At 41.1% G+C, this 21,697-nt stretch overlaps 1 protein-coding gene across 2 annotated transcripts in view; it reads left to right on the top strand.

Annotated features, from left to right (window-relative positions):
• The first annotated feature begins 1,071 nt into the window (after positions 1 to 1,071).
• Positions 1,072 to 21,697, top strand: part of MED13L (mediator complex subunit 13L) — a 667,498-nt gene continuing 646,872 nt past the window's right edge. For both annotated transcript variants that reach the window (XM_029619261.1, XM_029619262.1), the window contains exon 1: positions 1,072 to 2,281. In XM_029619261.1, coding sequence (XP_029475121.1) covers positions 2,210 to 2,281 — 72 coding nt within the window. In that variant the 5' untranslated portion in view covers positions 1,072 to 2,209. The remainder of the gene's footprint in view (positions 2,282 to 21,697) is intronic.

Genomic DNA, 21,697 nt, shown 5'->3' on the forward strand with positions numbered 1-21,697 from the left:
CGTGTGTATAGCCAATTTTATACCAGGCACGTGTTATAAAATCACTGCGTCCATGTGCGTGAGCCGGAAAAGGTGCATATAGGTGCTCCCACGTGCAGATCTTAAAATGCACCATAAAACGCTATGCATTCAGCAGGGGAAATACTGAAAGCTTGCCTGCACAAAGACTTTAAATATTGAGCTCAAAGTATAAATCCACAATCCTCCCTATGGTATTATCAACCAACAACCGCATCAAGCGGCCTAGAACTTAACCCCACAGGAATTTCTTGACATTCCAACTCCAATACTATTCCCCTATGGAAACTACAACAACCCAATTCTGCTCCCATTCATAGGCTGCAGTCAATGCTATTGAATAAATAGCTATGATTGTAACTGACCCAGAACGGATTAATAATGTGTGTGCAAGCCAGTATTCAGATAATCATCAAAAGGTACCACAAGCATAAAGTATGGAAACCCAGAACATGATGGTATTAAAGATTACAGGGCTCATGCATATCTCCTTTTCAGCTTTATAGCCCAAACAAACTCAAAGTGGGAGAATTTTATAAATCAGAATTTGTACTAAACTAAAAATGTTTACATACGTTATTTAAAAAACAAAGTCAAAATACAAAATAAAATATAAACAAAAAACATGACCAAGAAATGAGCAAGCTAATAATCTGAAGCCTTTAAGTGAAATAAAGAACAAGTTAAAAACATATATAAGGTAGCAATACCATTGTTATTGAACTAACAATCGTTTCGGGAGCTAATACTGTCCTCAAATCAAACATGAAACCCGACCTGGCATGGCATCCACAATTCCTGAGTCTAGCTAATACAGACGCTTTATTTCCTTGTCATGATCTCGATCGGAGCAGCGGTAAAACGAACAGCGTCTGCATTCAGCCCGGCAGCACCCCCAGTGGCCAGTGCAGATGCAGTAAGAGGAGCGCTGCGCCCGAGAAAGAGCTTAAGATCGAGAGAATGCACTGCGAACGCGTGAGAGAATGCGCGAGCTTGCACTGCACCCCGCTTTCATAAAGCTCAGAGCCGAACACGTGACGGGGCGGTGCCCAATCCAGTTCCGAGCTGTGGAAGCTCGCCGCCATTGCTGTCAGAGAGAGGCGAAGCGTTTATTTTTTTTTTATTTGTGCGAGCTGCAGAGAGAGAGAGAGAGCGCGTCGTGGGAAAGCAGGAAGCGGAGAGTCGCCGGAAGGACGGAGAGTGGCACCGGAGACGGCCGTAGCAGCAGTGGCCCGCGCCGCTTCAGCCCGTCAACTCAGTCTACTTCGGCGGGAGTGAGCTTGCTTCGTCGCCTTCCTTCCCTCCGCGGCCCCTTATTTTCCTTTCTGTGATTTGGCGACCGAAAAGAAACCTATCAGAAGGAAAAGGAGGAGGCCGAGTTACGCTGTGTCTAGCTCGGGGAGAGCGACGGGTATTGGCCGCCCCCAGGGAAGAAGAGACGCGGAGCACCCCGCCAACGGCGGCGGAGGACAGAGAGAGGGAGGAGGCGCTCCCCTTTCCTGTAGAGCCACAGCAGCGCCCCCCGCCGGATACCCTTCAGAGCTGGATTTATTTATTGCTCCGGGAGCAGGAGGAGGGCTGGCTTGGATTCTTCTCCCTCCCCATCGCACTCCGTACGTCATATTTACATCTTCCCGACGGATTTATCCTCCTTGTCCCAGCGTTGCAGCTTATTTATTTATTGTGCCGGGAGACGCCTTATTTTTTTGTTGACACTATTAGAAAAGAGGGATCAAGGTGCCGCTTGAGGGGGCCTTTCTCCTGCCTGCGCTAACCATAAAGAGGATTTTCTTCCTGTGACCCCCCTGGGGAGGCTCCTTGGAGATTTATTTATTTGCTGGTGATTCTTTGAGGACAGTTTTGAGGTTAAATCAGAGACCCGAAGCAGGAGAAAATCTACCTGGGAAAACTAGCTATCGTCGGGTCTGGCGGTACCCGATTTGCTGGATTATTTATTGGATTATTCATTCTTCTATATATTTGTGCCTCGGTGGTGGTTGTTCTCCCCCCTGAAGCGTGTGGCAGCGGCTGGCCGGGAGTTCCTGCGGTGCTGCTTCTTGCCGCTGCCCGCCGAGCAGCTCTTTCATCTCCAACTCTCCCCCCCCACCTCCTCCCTGGTGGGTTCGGTTCGGAAACCCGGTGATCCGGTTTCAGACATGCCCAGCTCTGGCGGCCAGGCTCGCCGAGGATCATGACTGCAGCAGCGAACTGGGTGGCGAACGGTGCGAGCCTGGAGGATTGCCACTCTAACCTCTTCTCGCTGGTAAATATCTTCGCTTCCTGCTCGTAATTAGGGGATTTACCTCCAGTCCTGTCCAGTCCTTATGTTGTCATTCTCCTCCTCCACCACGGAGTATGGGCAATTTTGTTTCTTCTGCTTTGAAGAAAGCATCCATTATTCTATTCTGTTCATGGTGGTGGTATGTGTTCCACCTTGTCTCTCCTTTCTGTGGAGTGCATACCTCAGCATCATTCTGTAGGTCTTTCAGCTTCTTCTTTTTTACGATGTGCACATTATAGGGTCATGGGTGCATATGTCATTTACTTCTGTTTGCTGGGTTCTTAATTCATCATGTATTGTGTGCCTTGCTCTCTCGATCCATGTTTTATTTTTTTATAACTTCTGAATTCTAGTGACATGTTCTCTCTTTTACTCTTTTGGGCGGATATCTCATTCTAATGTGTATATAATATGAGTAGAACTTTGTTTGGTATATATCTTCATGGGATATGTATTCCCCATTTCCTCCAGCTGAGCACACATTTGATAATGGTAGGACAACCCTTGTACTGGGTGCATACCATTTGCTATATGATGTATCCTGCCTCTTCAGTTGCTGATTGTAGTATATATAGTGAGTTATGGAGGCATATTGTCATTTTTTTCCACAGGGTACATATTAAATCCACAAATGTGAAACAATCATTTTTAAAGTGTCCAATGTGTATGGTACATAAAATAGCAGAAGTGGAAGTTTTTGGTACATTGTGTTCTGATAGCTCCAGTTTCTTAATTCATCATTTTTAAAAGGATAATTTATAAAATGTGGGAAAGTGGCATGTCTGTGAGGGGAGAGGGAAGAGGATATAAATGTGTTTCCAGAGTGGAAATTGACTTCACTAAGTGTATTGAAGAAATTAGGAATGCTAACATGGGGGGAGGGAAAAAGGTTTACATTGACTGGTTATTTCTCTTTCTTTCAGGCTTGTATGCACATAAGAGAGGGATGAATCTGTCAAATCTAACCCATTCTTTTAATAAATTTAGAGGTCAACAACATTTTTCTGAGTAGTGCAAGAGCTGGAGATTGGCTGTTTTTGCATTAGGATCCTTGCATACACTAACAACTTGTGATATGCAGTAGGATACAGACAGTTGTTTGACGTGGAGGTGAGATCTGATGGCAGCAGTAGCTTTTGCATCTCAAGGGTGAAGGCTCATGCCGTTTTAATTAGATGGTGTTAGCTCAGAAATTAGAACATTAGGAAGGAAATAATGATGGAGGCAATGTTGAATTCTTCTAGCTCTTCTTTTCTGCTTGGAAGACTGACAATTTTTTTTTTTCAATTTATTTCCCTGGGGCTGATCTTAACACCTCTGCCACAAAGACAGTGTTTATTTATCTTCGCTCTTTAAATCATTATTACTGCAGTATTTTGTGGAACAGCAACATTGATCTGAGTGTGAAAGTGACAAGTCAGTGGATAGGGGTGTCACACTTTACTTCCTAGTAATACGATCATTATCTCTTTTGTAAGAAAAACATTTTGTGTTATCTTGCCTAGTAAACAACCCACTTGCTACCTCATGTCTTATTTTTTAGTTCATACCTGTGTTCACAAGTTGCGGAACTTTTTTTTTGTTACTTTTACAAACAGTTGTGCTTGGTGATTTCCTGAATGATTTGTATTCTGCCACTTAAGATTGTAAACATTCACAGCTGTCTGTACTGTGTACAATAATGCCCTTTATTGCAGTTTTATAACATTTTCCTCGTTATGACCAGAAGTCCTCTTGCTGTGAAATATAACATGCTGGGTGTTTTGATAATAGAGATGCTATCTTTATATTGGTGGTAATTGTTATTCTGTCATTTTGCAGTTTGCTTTCTGACTTGAACCGTATTATCCTTTTAAAGTTTATTTATAGTAAAAAGAACTGCATCCAGCATTAGAACTGAACTTGCTGAATGTAAAAAAGTGCTTTGAGAAAAAAAAATAAATTGGGAGACAAGTGTACTAGTTCTAAAGCAGTAAATATAACTTTCCTATCTTTTCCAAACTGTATCCCCACAATATTTATTTGTTACCCTTGAATAAAAAAAAATGTTAATTGGGGAAAATAGTTTAAATAGCTTTATAGCCAATTTATTACAGATCTATTAAGTACTGAGCACAGTTCTTGGCTTGACATTAGTATATTCCACTGGTAAATGTTATCCTTTTGGATTTGCATTATATTACATGACCTGCATTGCAGTAGCCATCAAAGAATCACATTTTATAACCTCATTAACAATTGGGGTACATCTTTCGAAGCTGCTCTTCTGTCTGTGTGAATAATGCATTTATGGACAGATAATACAGCAGTTAGAGTAGGTTCCAAATGTGAAGGGAAACGCATGTAAACTTGAGTGTGCATCAGCTACCCATTTAATGTATTTTGCATAGTTTGTTGCAATTTTATTCTGTTTGAACATTTTTGGAGAGGTGGAGGTAGGATGGGGAGTAATAAATCGGTTTCATCTGGAACCCATTTAAATACAAAATATTTATTCATCTTCATCCTGCAGACCAGTTTACACCAGTGGGATTCCCCTGTGTGCCAGCAGGTGGAGGCAGAAAACATGTTTTCCTAAGTCACTCCTGCTACTTATTCTGGGATAGCTGAGTGACTTCTCAGTAGTTGTCTGCCTCCAGCTAGGTGGGGGTGGGGAATAGGCTAGAGAGAGACCCAAAACTATAGATTTTTTTTCTCAGCTGTTAGTTATTGCTGGACAAAAAGGCTTACAGGCTAGACTAGTTCCCCCTCCTCGATCTTCTCTGGGAGAGATGCGGTAAGAGGTTTCACAGAACTGTTCTCTGCTGATCACGGCTTCTCCGGCATGTCAGGCTCATATCTTTGCTCCCCTTCTTAGATATCAGTCGAGGGGGGAGTTCCTGACATTCCTGGACTTGGCAGAGGCCTGTTTATACATTCCTATCAGGGAAGCCCATCAGATTTTTAAGGTTAGTGGTCCCCCAGTATCGCAATCGATTTAAAGGTGTTGCCTTTTGGATTAGCTATAGCCCCACAGACTTTCATGAAGATGATGGTGCTGGTAGTGGTCCGACTAAGCAACCATCTATATTTGGACGATTGGTTGAGCAGGGCCAGATTGAGGGAGGAGAGTGAGAGAGTCACAAAGAGATTGAGGTCTTCTTGAATTGCTAGGGTGGGTGATGAATGAGGCCAAGAGCAGCCTGCAGCCCATCCCAAACATTGGCATATCTAGGTGTCCTATTCAATACTGAACAGGGAAAAGTTTCATGATGCAGGAGAGAGCTGGCAAGTTAAGAGCCCATGTGAGGAAACTAGTAGCAAGCAGGAGTCCAGAAGCAAGAGAATACCTGCAATTCCTAGGCTTAATGGCAGTGGTCAGAGAGGTGATCCCCTGGGCAAAGGGCGGTACTCCCTCGATGGAAACCCAGCAATTGGAAATGCATGGAGAGACTCAGACTAACAACTGAAGCCAGAGTTAGCTTATGGTGGTTGCTAGTGGAAAGAAGTTTAGCACCAGGAGTCTGCCTGATCCTGCCAGTATAGATCATAATGGTGACATATACCAGCCGATCAGGTTAGTCGGGCACACTGTGAGGGATGGATGACATAGGGCAAATGGATGGCAAAAGAGGGAGAATGATCAATTAATCTATTGGAGCTAAGAGCCATAAGGCTGGCACTCCAGGAGTTGAGCCCAAGAATGAAGACAAGATCAGTAAGAGTACTCCTTGAACAGAAGCTTACATTAACAAGCAAAGAGTTATGCAGTTGGCAGCTAGAGAAAGAGGTGGAGCAATTGATGAGTTGGGCAGAAGTGAACCTGGCAGGGTTGTCAGTCAGATACAGTGGCTTGCAAAAGTATTGGATTCCCTAACAAGTCAACAGGTTTGTGTGGATTACAAATGACACTTAAAACAGATTGTTCCAGGCAGTATGTTTGTTGTAAACCAGTATGCTCTTAAAGTAAATTTTCAAAGTCACAATTCATTATTTTTCTGTATTTTGTTTGTAAAATAAAATAAAAAACTGAAAAATGCTGCTTGCATAAGTATTCATCCCCTTCAGTCTAGTACTTGGTAGAACCACCTTTTGTTACAATAACAGTTTTAAGTTGTTTGGGGTAAGTTTCATTCAGCTTTGCACACTCTTTTTGGGAGTGATTTTTGCCCATTCTTTCTGGCAGAGTTGCTCCAGGTTGATTGGATGATGCTTATGAAACAGTGCCACAGGTTCTTGATTGGATTGAGAACTGGACTTTGACTTGGCCATTGTAGAACATTCACCTTTTTGTTGTTCAACTATTCCTGTATTGCTTTGGTCTTGTGCTTGGGATCATTGTCCTGCTGAAAGGTGAAAATTCTCCCAAGTTTTACTTTTTTTTAGCAGACTTGAGCAGGTTGTCTTGCAGTATCTCCCTGTATATGTTGCACCATTCAACTTAAATTTTAACAAGATGCCCGGTCCCTGCTGAGCAAAAGCATTTCCACAACATGATGCTGCCATCCTCATACTTTACTGTTTGGATGGAGTTTGCTGAGGAATGGGCAGTGTTAGGTTTGTGCCACACATAACTTTTTGAATTTTGTCTAAAAAGCTCTATTTTTGTCTCATCTGACCATAAAACCTTATCCCATGTTTTAGCTGGGTGTCACTCTGATGCTTTCTGGCAAAGTCCAGATGTGCTTTGATACAGTTTTTCTTCTGGTAATGGCTTCTTTCAAGCCACCCTCCCATGTAGGCCAGTTGTATGTAGAGCTCTTGATATGATTGACTGGTGCACCTCCACTCCAGTCTCAGCCATTGAATTCTGTAGCTCCTTCAAAGTTATTGTTGGCCTCTCTGTGGCTTCCCTCACAAGCCTTCTCTTTGCTCCAGTGCTTAGTTTTAAAGGACAGTCTTTTCTAGGAGTTGTCTGGGTAGTATGATGCAGCTTCCATTTCCTCATAATTGATTCAACAGTGCTCATTGGGATATCCAAATACTTGGATATTATTTTGTAGCCTTTTCTTATTTTATGTATGTCTATAACTTTATCTTTAATTTCCTTATAATGCTCTTTGGCCTTCATTTTTGCAGCTTTTCTTCAGGTTCAGAATCTGACCAATGGAACTGGAATTAGGAATCTCTTATCTAGAAAAACTAACCTTTTTTTTTTAGTGATTTACAGGTAGAGGCCAATTGTAAGCTAATTATTAGGGCAATCTCATTCATCTGTATAAACCTGGAGCTTCCACAGCACAGATATTGAATACTTATGTAAGCAGCATTTTTCAGTTTTTAATTTTATTTTATGTAAAATGCAGAGAAATAAATTCTGACTTTTAAAATTTACTTTAAGAGCATACTGGTTTGCAATAAATATACTATCTGGAACAATTTGTGTAAGGGTTATTTGTAATCCACACATCTGTCTTTTTTTAGGGGGGCGGGGGGGTCATATAACTGTATAAGTTTACGGATACCCACTGTTTACTGTTCCTTGTATTAAGCCCCGGTCGGTCTCTTAGACCAGGGCAGTTTGCCGTTCCATGTAAACCGGACTGATTTGTATCCAATACAAGAATTTCAGTATATAAAAATTATAAATAAATAAATAAAATAAATATACTTTTGCAAGCCATGTTAGTTGAACACAGAGCAGATTACCTTAGCAGGCACATGCTAGATCAAGGAGAATAGGAACTAGCAGATGAGGCATTTGTGAGAATAATAGAAAGGTGGGGAGGGCCTAGTTGGGATCTGAAGGAATGCCAAAGTGGAGAATTTCTACAGCGGAGGCCAAGAAAAGCGATCAAGAGGAATAGATGTGTTGGCCCAGCTGTGGCCAACAGGTCAGTTGTACATCTTCTCCTCATGACCATTGATAGCGATGACACTGAGGAGAGTAGCAGGACAAGAGATTTGGGTCAATCTGGTATCTTCAGACTGGCCCAGAAGATTGTGGTTTGCAGACCTGAGGAGGCTGTCAAAGGACAGGGCATTAAAGTTAGGAAGAGCTGGAAGCCTACTCAGTAGTTACTGAGATCCAAGTCCTTATTGTCTTACAGCCTGGCTCTTGAGAGGAACAAGTTGAGGAAACAGGGCTATTTAGAAGTGATAGTGACCACATTATTAAGGTCGAGAAAGCACCCCACTTTTCAGGCTTATGGCAGAGTCTGGAAACCGTTAAGAGACATGGTGCTGGAGGAGGAATTGTCCTAGGCAAGTCACAGGTGAGGGAAATCATACAATTACTGCAGAGTGGCCTGGAAAGTGGGCTGATCTAGAACTTGCTCAGGGTACAGGTGACAACATTGATGTGTTTTAGGAGTTGCATGGAAGAGAGCTGACTTGGCTTGCATCCGGATATCAAACGATTTTTAAGAACAGTAAAATATTTATATCCAACGAAACACCAGTTTGTGCCCAAATGTGATCTTAATATGGAACTGAGGGCCTTGTTCAGGACACCATTTGAGCCCCTGAGAGAATAACTGTGAAAGACCTCATACTGAAGGCAGTTTTTCTAGTAGTGATATGCGCAGCTAGAAGAACTTCGTAGACCAGGCGCTATCATGTAGGGATCCCTGCATGACAATAAATAGGGACAGGATATCATCCACCTGGTTCCGTCCTTCTTGTCTAAGATAGTTTCAGTTCTTTACTAACCAAGAGATAGTGCTGTTGGCACTGGCAAAAACAGGAGGAGAGTCAGGTGGTAAGCCCTATCCACTAAATGTCCAGATGATGCTACAGTTGTATTTGAAGGTTACAAATACGTTTAGGAAATCAGACAGAAAGTTTGTGTTCTTTAGAGACTAAAGGAAGGGCCAGGCAATATCTAAGGCAGGGGTGGCCAACTCTGGTCCTTGAGAGCCACAAATAAGTCCAAGTTTTTAGGATAGCCACTATGTATTTGCATACATTGCCTTCATTGTATACAAATCTATCTCATGCGTATTCATTGGGGCGGATTTTAAAAGGCCCGCGCACGCCTATTTTGCATAGGCCGCCGGCGTGCGTAAAGCCCCGGGACGCGCGTAAGTCCTGGGGCTTTCGAAAAGGGGCGGGAGGGGGCGTGTCCGGGGCGTTCCCGAAATGACGTGGCGTTTCGGGGGCTGGCCCGGGGGCGTGGTGCCGGCCCGGGGGCGTGGTCGAGGCCTCTGGACCAGCCCCCGGGATCGGAGGACGGAGCGGGGCTGCCGGCCAACGTGCGCAAAGTTACGTCTGCTTTCAGCAGGCGTAACTTTGCCGACAAAGGTAGGGGGGGCGGGTTAGGGAGGGGAAGGTGGGGGGAGGGCGAAGGAAAGTTCCCTCCGAGGCCGCTCCGAAATCGGAGCGGCCTCGGAGGGAACAGGCAGCGCGCGCCGGGCTTGGCGCGCGCAGGTTGCACAAATGTGCACCCCCTGGCGCGCGCCGACCCCGGATTTTATAAGATACGCGCGGCTACGCGCGTATCTTATAAAATCCAGCGTACTTTTGTTCACGCCTGGTGCGCGAACAAAAGTATGCAATCGCGCAAGTATTTAAAATCTACCCCATTGTGTATATCGCAGTCTCTGTGCCCCACAATTCCCTCTTCAAACTTCCCTCGCCTTCCTCCTCCTCTCTTTCACTAGAGACTTCCATGCGACTCCTAAAACACACAGTACCTAGACTGGCTGATTACTTCCCTGACAAGATTCACAAAATTAGCCTCAAGTTCACAACTATGTCACCTTTAACTGCCTTTCCCCCACTTCTTTTACCCTTCCCCTAGCCTCCACCACTCCTTCCTCCTTTCCTGAAGTCACAGTGGACAAAACAGTTTGTTTTCTCTCTTCCTCCAAATTCACTACTTGTTCCTCTGACCCTGTCCCCACCCAATTTCTCAGCTCCATCTCCACTGCAGTCAACCCTTCTATCTGTCTCATCCTCAATCTATCATTCTCTATTGCTGCTGTTTCTGTTGCCTTTAAATGTGCTGTAATCATACCACTCTGTAAAAAACCCTCACTGGATCCTACCTGTTCTGCCAACTGTCATCACATCTCCCTTATCCCTTTTAACTTCAAACTACTTGAATGTGCTGTTCACCACTGCTGTCTTGACTTTCTTACTTCTCAAGCTATTCTTGATCCACTCCAGTCTGGTTTTCACATTTTACATTCAACTGAAAGCCCTTGCCAAAGTTTCCAATGACCTGTTTATGGCTAAAGCCAGAGGTCTTTACTCTGTCCTTATCCTCCTTGACCTGTCTGCTGCTTTTGACACTGTTGGTCACCACCTACTCCATGATACTCTGTCCTTGCTTGGATTTTGGGACTCTGTCCTGTCTTGTTTCTCGTCTTTCCTCTCCCATTTCACTTTTAGTGTTTCCTCTGGTTCCTCCTCTACTGCCATTTCACTATCAGGGTTCTGTCCTGGGCCCTCTTCTCTTCTAATTATATACTAATTCACTTGATGCTCTGATTTCCTCTCATGGCTTTCAATACCAATTTTTCTGCTGATTACCCCCAGATCTATCTTTTTACATCAGAAATTTCACCAGAAATCCAGTCCCGGATCTCGGCCTGCTTGTCTGATATTGCTGGCTGGATGTCCCACCGCCACCTTAAATTCAACATGGCCGAGGTGGAACTCCTTATCTTTCCTCCCCAAGTCCACCTCCCCTCTTCCTCCTTTCACTGTTTTTGTGGATAACATAGTATTCATCCCGGTCCCATCAGCCCGTAACCTTGGAGGCCTCTTCGACTCCTCTCTCCTCTATGCATATCCAAAACTTTTATAAAACATGCCGTTTCTTTCTTTACAACCTTGCCAAAATCTAGCTTTTCCTTTCTGAACATACTACGAAAACCCCTATCCACTCTCTCATCTCCTCCCACTTAGACTGTTGCAACCTGCTCCTCACAGGTCTCCCAGGAAGCCATCTCTCTCCACTGCAATCTGTCCTAAATTCATCTGCACAACTTATCTTTTGCCAAAGTCGCTACGCTCACATAACCCCTCTTCTGAAGTCACTGCATTGACTCCTATCTGCTCCTGCATACAGTTCAAGCTCTTCTTTCTCATCTGCAAATGCCTTCACTGCAGCACCTCACTACCTCTTTTCTCTTATCTCTCTCTACACCCCTCATGCACTCCACTCATTGGACAAGTCACTCTACCGCCAGTTCCTGTTTCCATGCTTTCCACCTGGCTGTGCCCTATGCTTGGAATAGTCTTCCTGATCTGTTGTGTCATGCTCCCTCTCTTGCCATGTTTTATTCCCATCTAAAGACCCATCTCTTTTTAAACTGCTTTTAAATCTTAAGCCTGATTGTCTGCTTTTATTCTTTTCTTTTAAATCTTAAGCCTGATTGTCTGCTTTTATTCTTTTCTTTTAAATCTTAAGCCTGATTGTCTGCTTATATTCTTTTCTTTTTAAACATGGTCTTGTTTTATGAAATACCCCAAGTCTCTTGTACTGTATATATTTGTCTTATTAGATCCAAAGTTCTATTGAGCAGGGATTGTCTTTTTGTATGTTTGTAAGGCTCTGCATATGTCATGTAGTGCTATAGAAATGTTTAGTAGTAGGAGCCAACCAGCTATACCAGAATAAGTAGTGGGAGTGATGTAGGAAATATGTGAAGAAGTTCTCTGCTTCCTCTTGCTGGTGCGCAGAGGAATCCCACTGATGTGAACTACTAGGACTAAAGGAAATTATCTTGTAAGTATAAATTTCATATTATTGAGAACTGTGTATGGTTAGGTCGTATTCAATAATTTACTTCATTTTTTTGAGTGGGACAGGATACAGTAATGAGGCGATGGATATAAACTAACTGGCTAAAACAGATAGAGCAGGTCTTCTAAAACTCCTCCTGTTGATTCCACAGTCAATTAGTTGGGTTTTCAAGATATCTATTGTATTACTCCTGGGGGAATTCTGTACAAAAACATTTTACAAATTCTGCACACCATATTTTAATATTCTGTAAAATTGTGCAGACCTTTTGTTCAGTTAAAATAATATAATTGCTGTCTTTGAGTAATTTGTAATATAATACAGAAAAACATTATTCAAAAGAACATCCTTCAAAAAATGGAAAAGGGAAGAAAACAGGAAACAGTATAAGCGCTTGCAAGTTGGGTGCAAAACATTGATAAGGAATTTGAAAAAAAGCTTGCTGTGGCAGCAAAAACTCACAATAAAAACTTTTTCAGGTACATTCGAAGCAAAAAGCCTGCAAGGGAATCAGTTGGACCATTAGATGATTTGAGGGATAAAAGGGGTGCTAAGAGAAGACAACGCCTTAGCGGAAAGATTGAATGAATTCTTTGCTGTGGTATTTACTGAGGAAGATACCTGTGCCAGGAATGATATTTAAAGTTGATGATTCAGAGGAACTGAAACAAATCTCAGTGAACCTGGAAGATATACTAGGACAAATTAACAAACTAAAGAGTAGCAAATCACCTGGACCAGATGGTATACATCCCAGAGTGCTTAAAGAACTGAAAAATGAAATTTCAGACCTACTATGTTCATAAGCTGTAAAATATCAGTAAAATCCACTATACTACCTGAAGATTGGAGGATGGCTAAAATAAGACCAGTTTTTAAAAAGGGTTCCAGGGGTGATCTGGGAAACTACAGACTGACATTTAGTACTGGGAAAAATGTTTGAAAATATTCTGAAGAACAAATTACTGAACATGTAGATAAATCCATGTTGACTTTGTCCCATTAAATTATATTTATCTCAGGGAAGACTTGCTTCACAAACAACCAATTCACATTTATCTGTTCCACTCCACTCACTATTTTATAGACCTCTATCATACCTCTACTCAGCCGTCTCTTCTCCAAAATGAAGAGCCCTAACCTCTTTAGTCTTTTCTCATAGGGGAATTGTTCCATCCCCTTTAACATTTTATGGTCACCCTTCTCTGTATCTTTTCTAATTCTGCTATATCTTTGAATGAGGTGACTAGAACTGCACACAATACTCAAGATGCGCTCATACCATGGAGCAATACAAAGGCATTATGATATTCTTTTATGCTCTATTCCTTTACTAATAATTCCTAACTTTCTTGGATGCCACCATACAATGAGCAGAGAATTTCAACATATTATTCATGATAACACCTAGATCCTTTTCCCTGGTGGCGACTCCCAAAGTAGAACCTTGCGCTATAATTTGGGTTGTTCTTCTCTACATGCATCACTTTTCACTTGTCCACATTTTTGTCATCTTCCATTTAGATGCCCAGTCTTGCAAAGCTCTCCTGCAATTTCTTGCAATCCTCATGTGATTTAACAATTTTGAATAATTTTCTATCATCAGCAAATCTGATCACCTCACTCATCATTCCTATATCTAGGTCATTGATGGATATGTTTAAAAGCAGCGGCCCCAGACTTCCGGTTATGCGCTGAGTCAAGAGGCTGTGAGAAACTGAGCTCCCACTGGGCCTACTAATTTTATTGCATTTGCACACAATTTATCCACAACACCACAATATGTCCTCTTTTAAAGATTCAGGACAAAGCTCAATTCCAGTTTTATGGGCCACCAGAAGCTCCAAAGTGAGAGAGGCTACTAAACTCAGAGACCAGGAGCAAGACAACATGGTGACCATGATGGCCTCAGATGATGAAATAAATGAGACGCAGCCGGCAATAAGGACTCTGTGATCTTAACATTAAATTTGAACTAATGACTGGAAGGGGGATAATACGTAAATTTACTACTTTAACACTAAACTTTCATAAGGTAAACTTTGTTAAATGAGGAAAATAGTTAGAAAAAAACAATTGCAGCTGCAAACATTGAGTGTACTACAGACGTGGACATAGTTTTAAAAATACCATCTTAGAAGTGTAGTCTAGATGTATTCCACACATTAAGAAAGGTGTAAGGAAGGTCAGATTGTTACCGGCATGGTTAAAAGGCGAGGTGAAAGAGGCTATTTTAGAAGATATACGAGGAGAGGGTTGAAGGATCTAAATATGTATACCTTGGAAGAGAGGAGGTGCAGGGGAGATTTGATACAGACTTTCATATATACATGACAGGTATCAATGATGCACAAACTTCAAACCTTTTCTACTGGAAAGTAAAGAGTAGAACTAGAGGTTATGATTTGAAACTCCAGAGGGTATGACTGAGAACAAATATCAAGAAATATTTCTTGAGTTGTGGATGCCTAGAATGCCCTTCCAGAAGAGGTGGTCAAGACGAGAACAGTTAATGAATTCAAAAGAGCATGGGATAAACATTGCAGATTCCTAACGTTTTAAAGAAAGGGATGGTATAACATTTCTGCATGGGGGTAACTTGCACGGAGCGGCAGTTACTACCCTTAACAGAACGCATGGAGCTAACTTGTATGTAGTGGCAGTTACTACCATAAGCAAATTGCTGGGCAGACTAGATGGACCATTTGTTCTTTTTCTGCCATCATTACTATGTTACATTGTACACATCTCATGTATGGTCATTGTAGATATCCTGACAACCGAACAGGTTATGGGGTCCCTAGGACAGGTTTGGGAAGCCCTGAGATAATGTTCACCTTTTAATTCAGCTAGGGGAGCTGCTGCATTAGATCAGTGGCAGAGTCACTAGAAGGCTGCATGTTCAAATCCTGAGATCCACAGCTGAAAAAATAGATGGAGTGTTGAACCTTCATATTACCATAGTAGAAATTCATTGCGAACATCTGAAGTTTTTTGGTACATGGATGAAAAAGAAATATGGATCATGTTTGTAAAACCTTTTAATGATAATTAGTGCTATAGAGATGTTCCTTACTTTTATTGAAATTGCAAGTGATAGTTTAAGTGAGAGCAGGGAAACAATTCTAAAGCTGAGCTGCTTGAATTATTTAACTGGTTCACCATCTTTCATCCTGAGAAACCTGTTAAAATCCATCTTGAGTTCTCGTCAGCATTTTCTCCATATTATAAACCATACAACAGTGTATTGGGAAATAGCTTTAGAGGCTACAGTAATGTGCAGATGGAGAGCTGGTTCTCTGAAAACTGTGAGACAGGTTTGCACAGCATCTGTCTTCACCATGCCTGCCCATAGATACTGCGGTTAATTGCTCACTCTCATGATTTTGAAGTAGTGTAAAATGAATCTAATGGTGTGATCCATTGGGCTCCTTCATAGTAGGAGACTGGTATTATAGTTTGATTAGAATACAAAGCTCTTAATTCTGGGAATAAATATTTGAAATGCACATTCATTTTAGTGATGACCCTTCCTCCCCTCCCTCCCAATCATGAAACCTCCCTGAACCCACATTTTTCTTATGTAATGCTGAGAGAGTTTGTGAACCCCCTAGAATAGTCCGTATTTTAGCACAGTTTATACGCAAAATATGATTAGAGCTAACCTAAATCCTTATAAAAAAGAAAGATAACCCCACTGAATAAATAAGTCTGACAAAAAAGGATGTTTTTTTTTTTTTTTTTTTAATTTCTGGTTTGCTCTTGGGGTTGATCTTGGTAGGACAGCTGCTTGTGAATAGAACCACTATCATCTTCAGACTTTTCCATTTGTAGACTGTCTGACAGTGGATAGATAGGAGGCCCCAATGTTTAGAAATAGTACTCATCTATCTGGACAAGACTAACTACTCTTTTGTAGGTCCTCTGAAATTTCTTTTGATTGTGGCATAATGTGTTCTAACTAACTTTTATGGTAAAGATCAAACTGCAAACCTTTTGGACCTTTACATGGAACAAGATGCCAAAACTCAGTCATGCAGATTTTTCTGTCGCTAAGCAGATTAAATTAGCCATTATATGTGGGATGACTTGTCTCTCAAGGGCTGGTGCAAAGGTGTTAGGTGCCATAGGCGAACCTTACAGCCTGGCATTAATCGCAAACCTTTCTCCAATGGTTACACCCTCCTCACATATATAACTTAAAAATTTGGATTTTATTATAAGGTTCAACATGATAAAGAGAAAAGTACAGCTGAGGTAAAAATATCACTTACAGTATATATGTTATATTTACATGTACTGCTGTGGTGTCAACCAGAAAGCTTTGCAAAGACACGTGTAACCTACATGTTAGAATAAGCATAATACCATATGTTGTGTTTGAGTATGGCCCTCAGAAAGCCAAAAGTAATTACAGTTACAATGTAGTAAACCTCCATACCAAAACAGCATTAAATGGCAGCACTGAAATAATAACAATCCTATGTATGAAAAAGGAACACTGCACATATTATACTAGGCCCTAAAACACCAATACACCTGTTTAGGAAAAGAGAACAAGTCAGGCTGCTATAGATCCCTACACAGAACCTACATGCTAGCAGAATACCTCACCTCAGCTACACATGCAGAGCATAAACAGGCGCTTGCCAAATACAGAATAAAGAGATCATAAAGTATAAATAAAAATGTGCAAGTAAAAACTGAACTGGAAACAGCAAGAAGACAGATTCTGTATATAATGCAACAATGAAAAAAAAAAGCACCATTCTTCATAAAATATCAAACAATGAATTCAAGAAATATAAATCTTTAATCATAATAGCAAAATCATACTAATAAAAAGAATACATTTCAAAACAGCTGATGAACAGAATAACATCCAAAAATTAAAAAGACCTAAAAAATTTCCAAATACTAATAAAACATTTCAGTACAGCAGACACATTATGTAACATTCAATAATTAAAACTAATAAGGATAAAACTAATCACTCTATCTTCATACCTGTGACCTTTCAATTTCCAGATATCCTGAGATTGTCATGGATTATCAGTGGGTGGGTGGGGGGTTTGCTCACAAATTTTCTACTCTCTCACCCAAACACATGCTCTGTTATATACTTGTTCAATCACACACACATGCTTTCAATCACATATACACACATGCCCTCTCTACACATGCTATCAATCACACATGCATACACTTTCTACACATCATGCGCTTAATCATACACATGCTTTCAATCGCATACTCGCCCACATTTTCTCTCACATGCTTTCTCCACATACATGTTTTCAGTGACACACACATTCTCAATCTCACACTTTCTCCACACACATGCTGTCAATTGCACATATACACACTTTCATTCACTCACTTTCTTACCTCCTTCTCTTCCTCCCTCCCAGTTTCCCAAAGCGCATGTGACCATGGCCTTTGCCGCCTCCTGCCCCCATGGCCCTTTTTTTTTTCCTAGTCATGAGGGCTGACTAATCTATGCCTCCTGCTCTGTGCCACAGGAGCTGCCTATGCTCTGCTTCCTGTTCCTGAATGCATGTTAATGTTACCGTTATTTCTCTTCTCTTCTACTTCTTGTTACCCTCCTCCCAGTTCTGATTCCCCTGTTAAAATGTAATTTCCAAGTTTAACCAGTTGTGATGTAAACCGGCATGATGTCCACAACTAATGCCGGTATATAAAAATGATTAAATAAATAAATAAATGTGGCCACTGCTGCTCCTGCTCTTGATTGCATGGGGGGCACTTCTTATTCAGCTCTTTCTCCTGTCAAGTGCTTCAACTGTCCGCTCTTGCAACTTGCTGATCTTGAGCCTAGCTGCTTCTGTTATGTCTGACTGCCCTCCTATACTTCACCAAGGTGCTTGCTAATGAGCTCCCAATGGAAATAGCATCATCTTCCTTCAGCGCATGGGTCCATTACACCAGGGCTCTTCCGGGAAGGTGAAGATGCTGTCTCTTACTACCCCGGAACGTTAGTTCTCTAGGCAGCCACCTAGTTTACCTAGTGCTTCCACTGGCCCTGAATCTCTCCAAGCTTGTAGAGCTTTGAGTTCTACTGAACATGTGTGGGATTTTCCATGTGGGTGTTGTCTCACGAGCCTCCTCAGTCATTTTTTGTCTGCACCAAAGCACGAATGTCTACTTTGTTTCTCCTCTTCAGTTTTCTTCAGAGTGAAAGTTTTTGGTCACAACCTGTTTTTTGCCTTGCTTCACTGCTTCTTCAGCCCCACAACAGCACTTCTGAGCACTATCAAAAAAAAGCAACTTCATCTCCATCATTTGAAATGGTATGTGTGTGCAGTGTCTGCAGTATTAAATATATCTGCTGAAGCAGCAGCATGCAAGCTCATGCTTTATTTATGGAATGATTGCCCCTGTAAAGGATTTTTTTTTTGTGTTAATTCATCTTCTTAAAAAAAAAGTGTCATTCTTAGTCTTAGCTACAGATACTAATAGTTTTGAGGGTTTTAAAACACTCGATTACAAAGAAATGCCTTAATGTGAGATAAAATTAAATTAAAATTGGTGTTTTGGGGCTGGCACAGTGGTTCAGTTACAGTGCTATATGCTGTGATGTATGAAACTAGAATTTGATTGTTAAACCTAGCTTCTCTTCTTTGGACGAGCTAGGGATGTTGAGAAGCAGCGTGCACAGTCCACAGGAGGAAGGGAGTTCCTTCCATTGAGCAATAGCTGATGGCCAGATGTAGGGTGAAGATGTAAAGGATGGGTTAAAAATTGAGGAAACCCTGGGAAGAAGCAGATGAAGGTTCATGGCATCATAATCCACTAAAAATGGGTTCTGATTAAACTGGAAGCCCAAATGAGCAGGAGGAAATTACTGCCCCCTCCAAAGTTTTGACACTGATCGCCATATTAAATGCTGTTGTGACATAAATTATGTGATGTTTATTATTGCTGTATGGGTCCATCCAGTCTGCCTAGCAAGTTGCTTAGGTGATAACTGCTGCACTGTACAGCTTACTCCCCTCCCATGCCTTTTGTTAAGGGTAGTAACTTCTGCTTTGCCCAGACTACCCCATTCAGAAAAGAAACAGTAGATCTAAAGTTTTGCAATATCTGGCAAATCTGAGGTGCTACAATATGGCATGTTTACTTAGGCACATAGGGTATTGTATAATGAAATCAACTTACTACACTCCTCAAGCACTGGAGAAAGAAATGGTTTCCCCACTAGATTTCAGATTTCTTTTTCATTGCACTGTCTTCCAACTCCCTGGGTGAGTACACAGTGAACACAGTGAACTCATTAAGCCACTTTTGAGGGCTTGGTGCTGGGTCTGCTTTCAACTAAAATTGAACTACAGGGTTTCTCCCTTTCTCCCTATTGCAAGTAACCAGTTTTTCCAACTGGAAATTTGATTGGCTGTTTTAACAAAATGGTCTTGCTAGCTTTATGAACATTATGCACCCTTTTGGGGATAATGTTCAGATGGCTACTTTTCAGGAGTTGCAAGACAATTTTAATTTGGAGCAAAAGCAATTTTTCGCTTACCTGCAAGTAAGGCATTCATTAAATGTGCTCCTTAAATGTGCAAAATCTTAGACAAGAGAGTAGACAACTCCTCTTAGACCTTTTTGATCAGGAAGACACCCCTTGCCACATTATTTCGAGGTTCTATTAGAAAAAAAACACTCAAATCAGTGAAATATTCTCAAAGAGAACCATTGGCAGGAGGAATAGGCCATCAATCTTACAGAAAAAATTGTGTTAAAAGAATTAAGCAACTCACTGGCAATATGGATTTGAAATAAACCCAATATAAATTTTTACTATGCTTTTATATTCCAGAGAAGCAAGCAAAAGTTCTGCATCTGACCATATTGGACAGGTGCAAGAAATGTGGACATGCCATAGGAACCCTTGGTCACCAATTCTTGACATGTCCCAAAATTCAAGATTTCTAGCAAAAGGTTCTGGGACTATTCCTTTCTGTTACTGGGGTGCTCTTAGATGTAGGGGTAGTTTTATGTGGTGATTTACACGAGGTGCCCTTTTGAAACATATGTGCGACTATGGTGCAGAAAGGTATTTCTGTTTACAAAGCAACAATTCTACAGAAATGTTTGGTGCCTGAATCACCTTCAATAACACAGTAAAGGAATGCCATTTACTATATCTTCACTATGAAAACATGTATTTAAATATGATATATATAAAACCAAGCCCATGTTTCTGTGGACTTGAAATATGTATTTGCAATCATTGCCACATAGAGCTTGCAGTATGATCATGAATGACCTGTCAGTAGAGTAAATAGATTGCACATGAGGGCCAGAAAGACTAGTGTCAGTTCTTTTGAAGGACTGTATTAGTTGGAGATGGGGAGGGGTTGGAGGGGTGGCGGTGAGGTTATAGTTTCTACTGGTGTTGTATATCATTCATTGTTTTCTTGGCAATGGATAAGAACTCACCATTGCTGAGATTATATATTAATGTGACAAAAAATGAAATAAAAAGATTGAAAACATAGTTTTGCTTCTCCCCAAGGCATATTCATATGAATAAGATAATGGACAAAGCTGCTGAGAAGTTGGGAGTCTTGAGCTCTAAGATAAGTGTTTTTGTGTGTCACTAAAGGTGGAACTGTGAACTGGTGATGCCTTTGGGACATTTTTGTTGAAATCTAGAAGTTTTAAATGAAGAAAAATTGATAAAACGTCATACTAATATATGATTAGATCCTGTTGCTTTAGCCTGATATGTTGGCTGCAGTGCATGTTTTATGATACCAGAAAAACTATTTAGGATTTTCTGTAACCTCCATTTTTGATGTTATACAAGACCAATCCTTGACCTTGAAAGGAACCCCACAAGTTACAACTGAAACCTGCAGTTGCTAGAGTTGCAGGATTGACCTTTCTCATTTGTATTCATTTGCTTTCCAGCTTTGGACAGTCAAGTGACAAAGCTGCCTCATCTGACTCTATCCAAGGCTATGTCTTTCCTGCTGTTGATATCTAGCTTGCAGATTTTAAGGTTGTGTTTTGAAGGTAACCTTGAATCTATATTCTTCCCTTTGATCTGTCTATATTCCAGGCAGCCATAGAGCACAACTTTGGCAATTCTGGTATCCTCTCTTCTTATGACATGGCCTGTCCAATGAAGCTGAGCACTGTAGCTATATTTCATTCTCTGCATCAATTGTTGGCTATTTGTGCAATGTCTGCATATGGTTTTCTTAAAGATTAAAACAGCAGTACACACTACATATTTAGATTCATGATGGTGACAATGACAAAGCGAAAGCTTTCAAAACTTGTAAACTATCTCACAGGAATTAAATACAAACTAGAACGAAAAAAGATTAATGCTTTGATTTGTTTTCCTATTTAATTACATTAAAAACATTTGGAAGTACTTCTGCTTTAAAATGGAGTTAATGTTTACTAGTAAAGTCCATTTGATTATGCATGTCTATTTAAAAAAAAAAAAGCATATAAGACAATTTGAAAGAGACCTACTGATAAGACCAAAGTTAGGTCGGTCCAGAGAGTGGCTACTAAAATGATCAGTGATCTTTGTTTTTAAAGGATATGGGGATAGACTTGGAGCTAAACATGTATACCCTAGAGGAAAGGAGAGATGTGACAGAGACATTCAAATATCTCAAATGTTTCCATGCACAGGAGGTAAACATTTTTCAACAGAAAGGAGGCTCTAGAACAAGGGGATCATG

This window comes from Rhinatrema bivittatum, chromosome 11 (assembly GCF_901001135.1).
Source record: "Rhinatrema bivittatum chromosome 11, aRhiBiv1.1, whole genome shotgun sequence".
Taxonomy (NCBI): Eukaryota; Metazoa; Chordata; class Amphibia; order Gymnophiona; family Rhinatrematidae; genus Rhinatrema; species Rhinatrema bivittatum.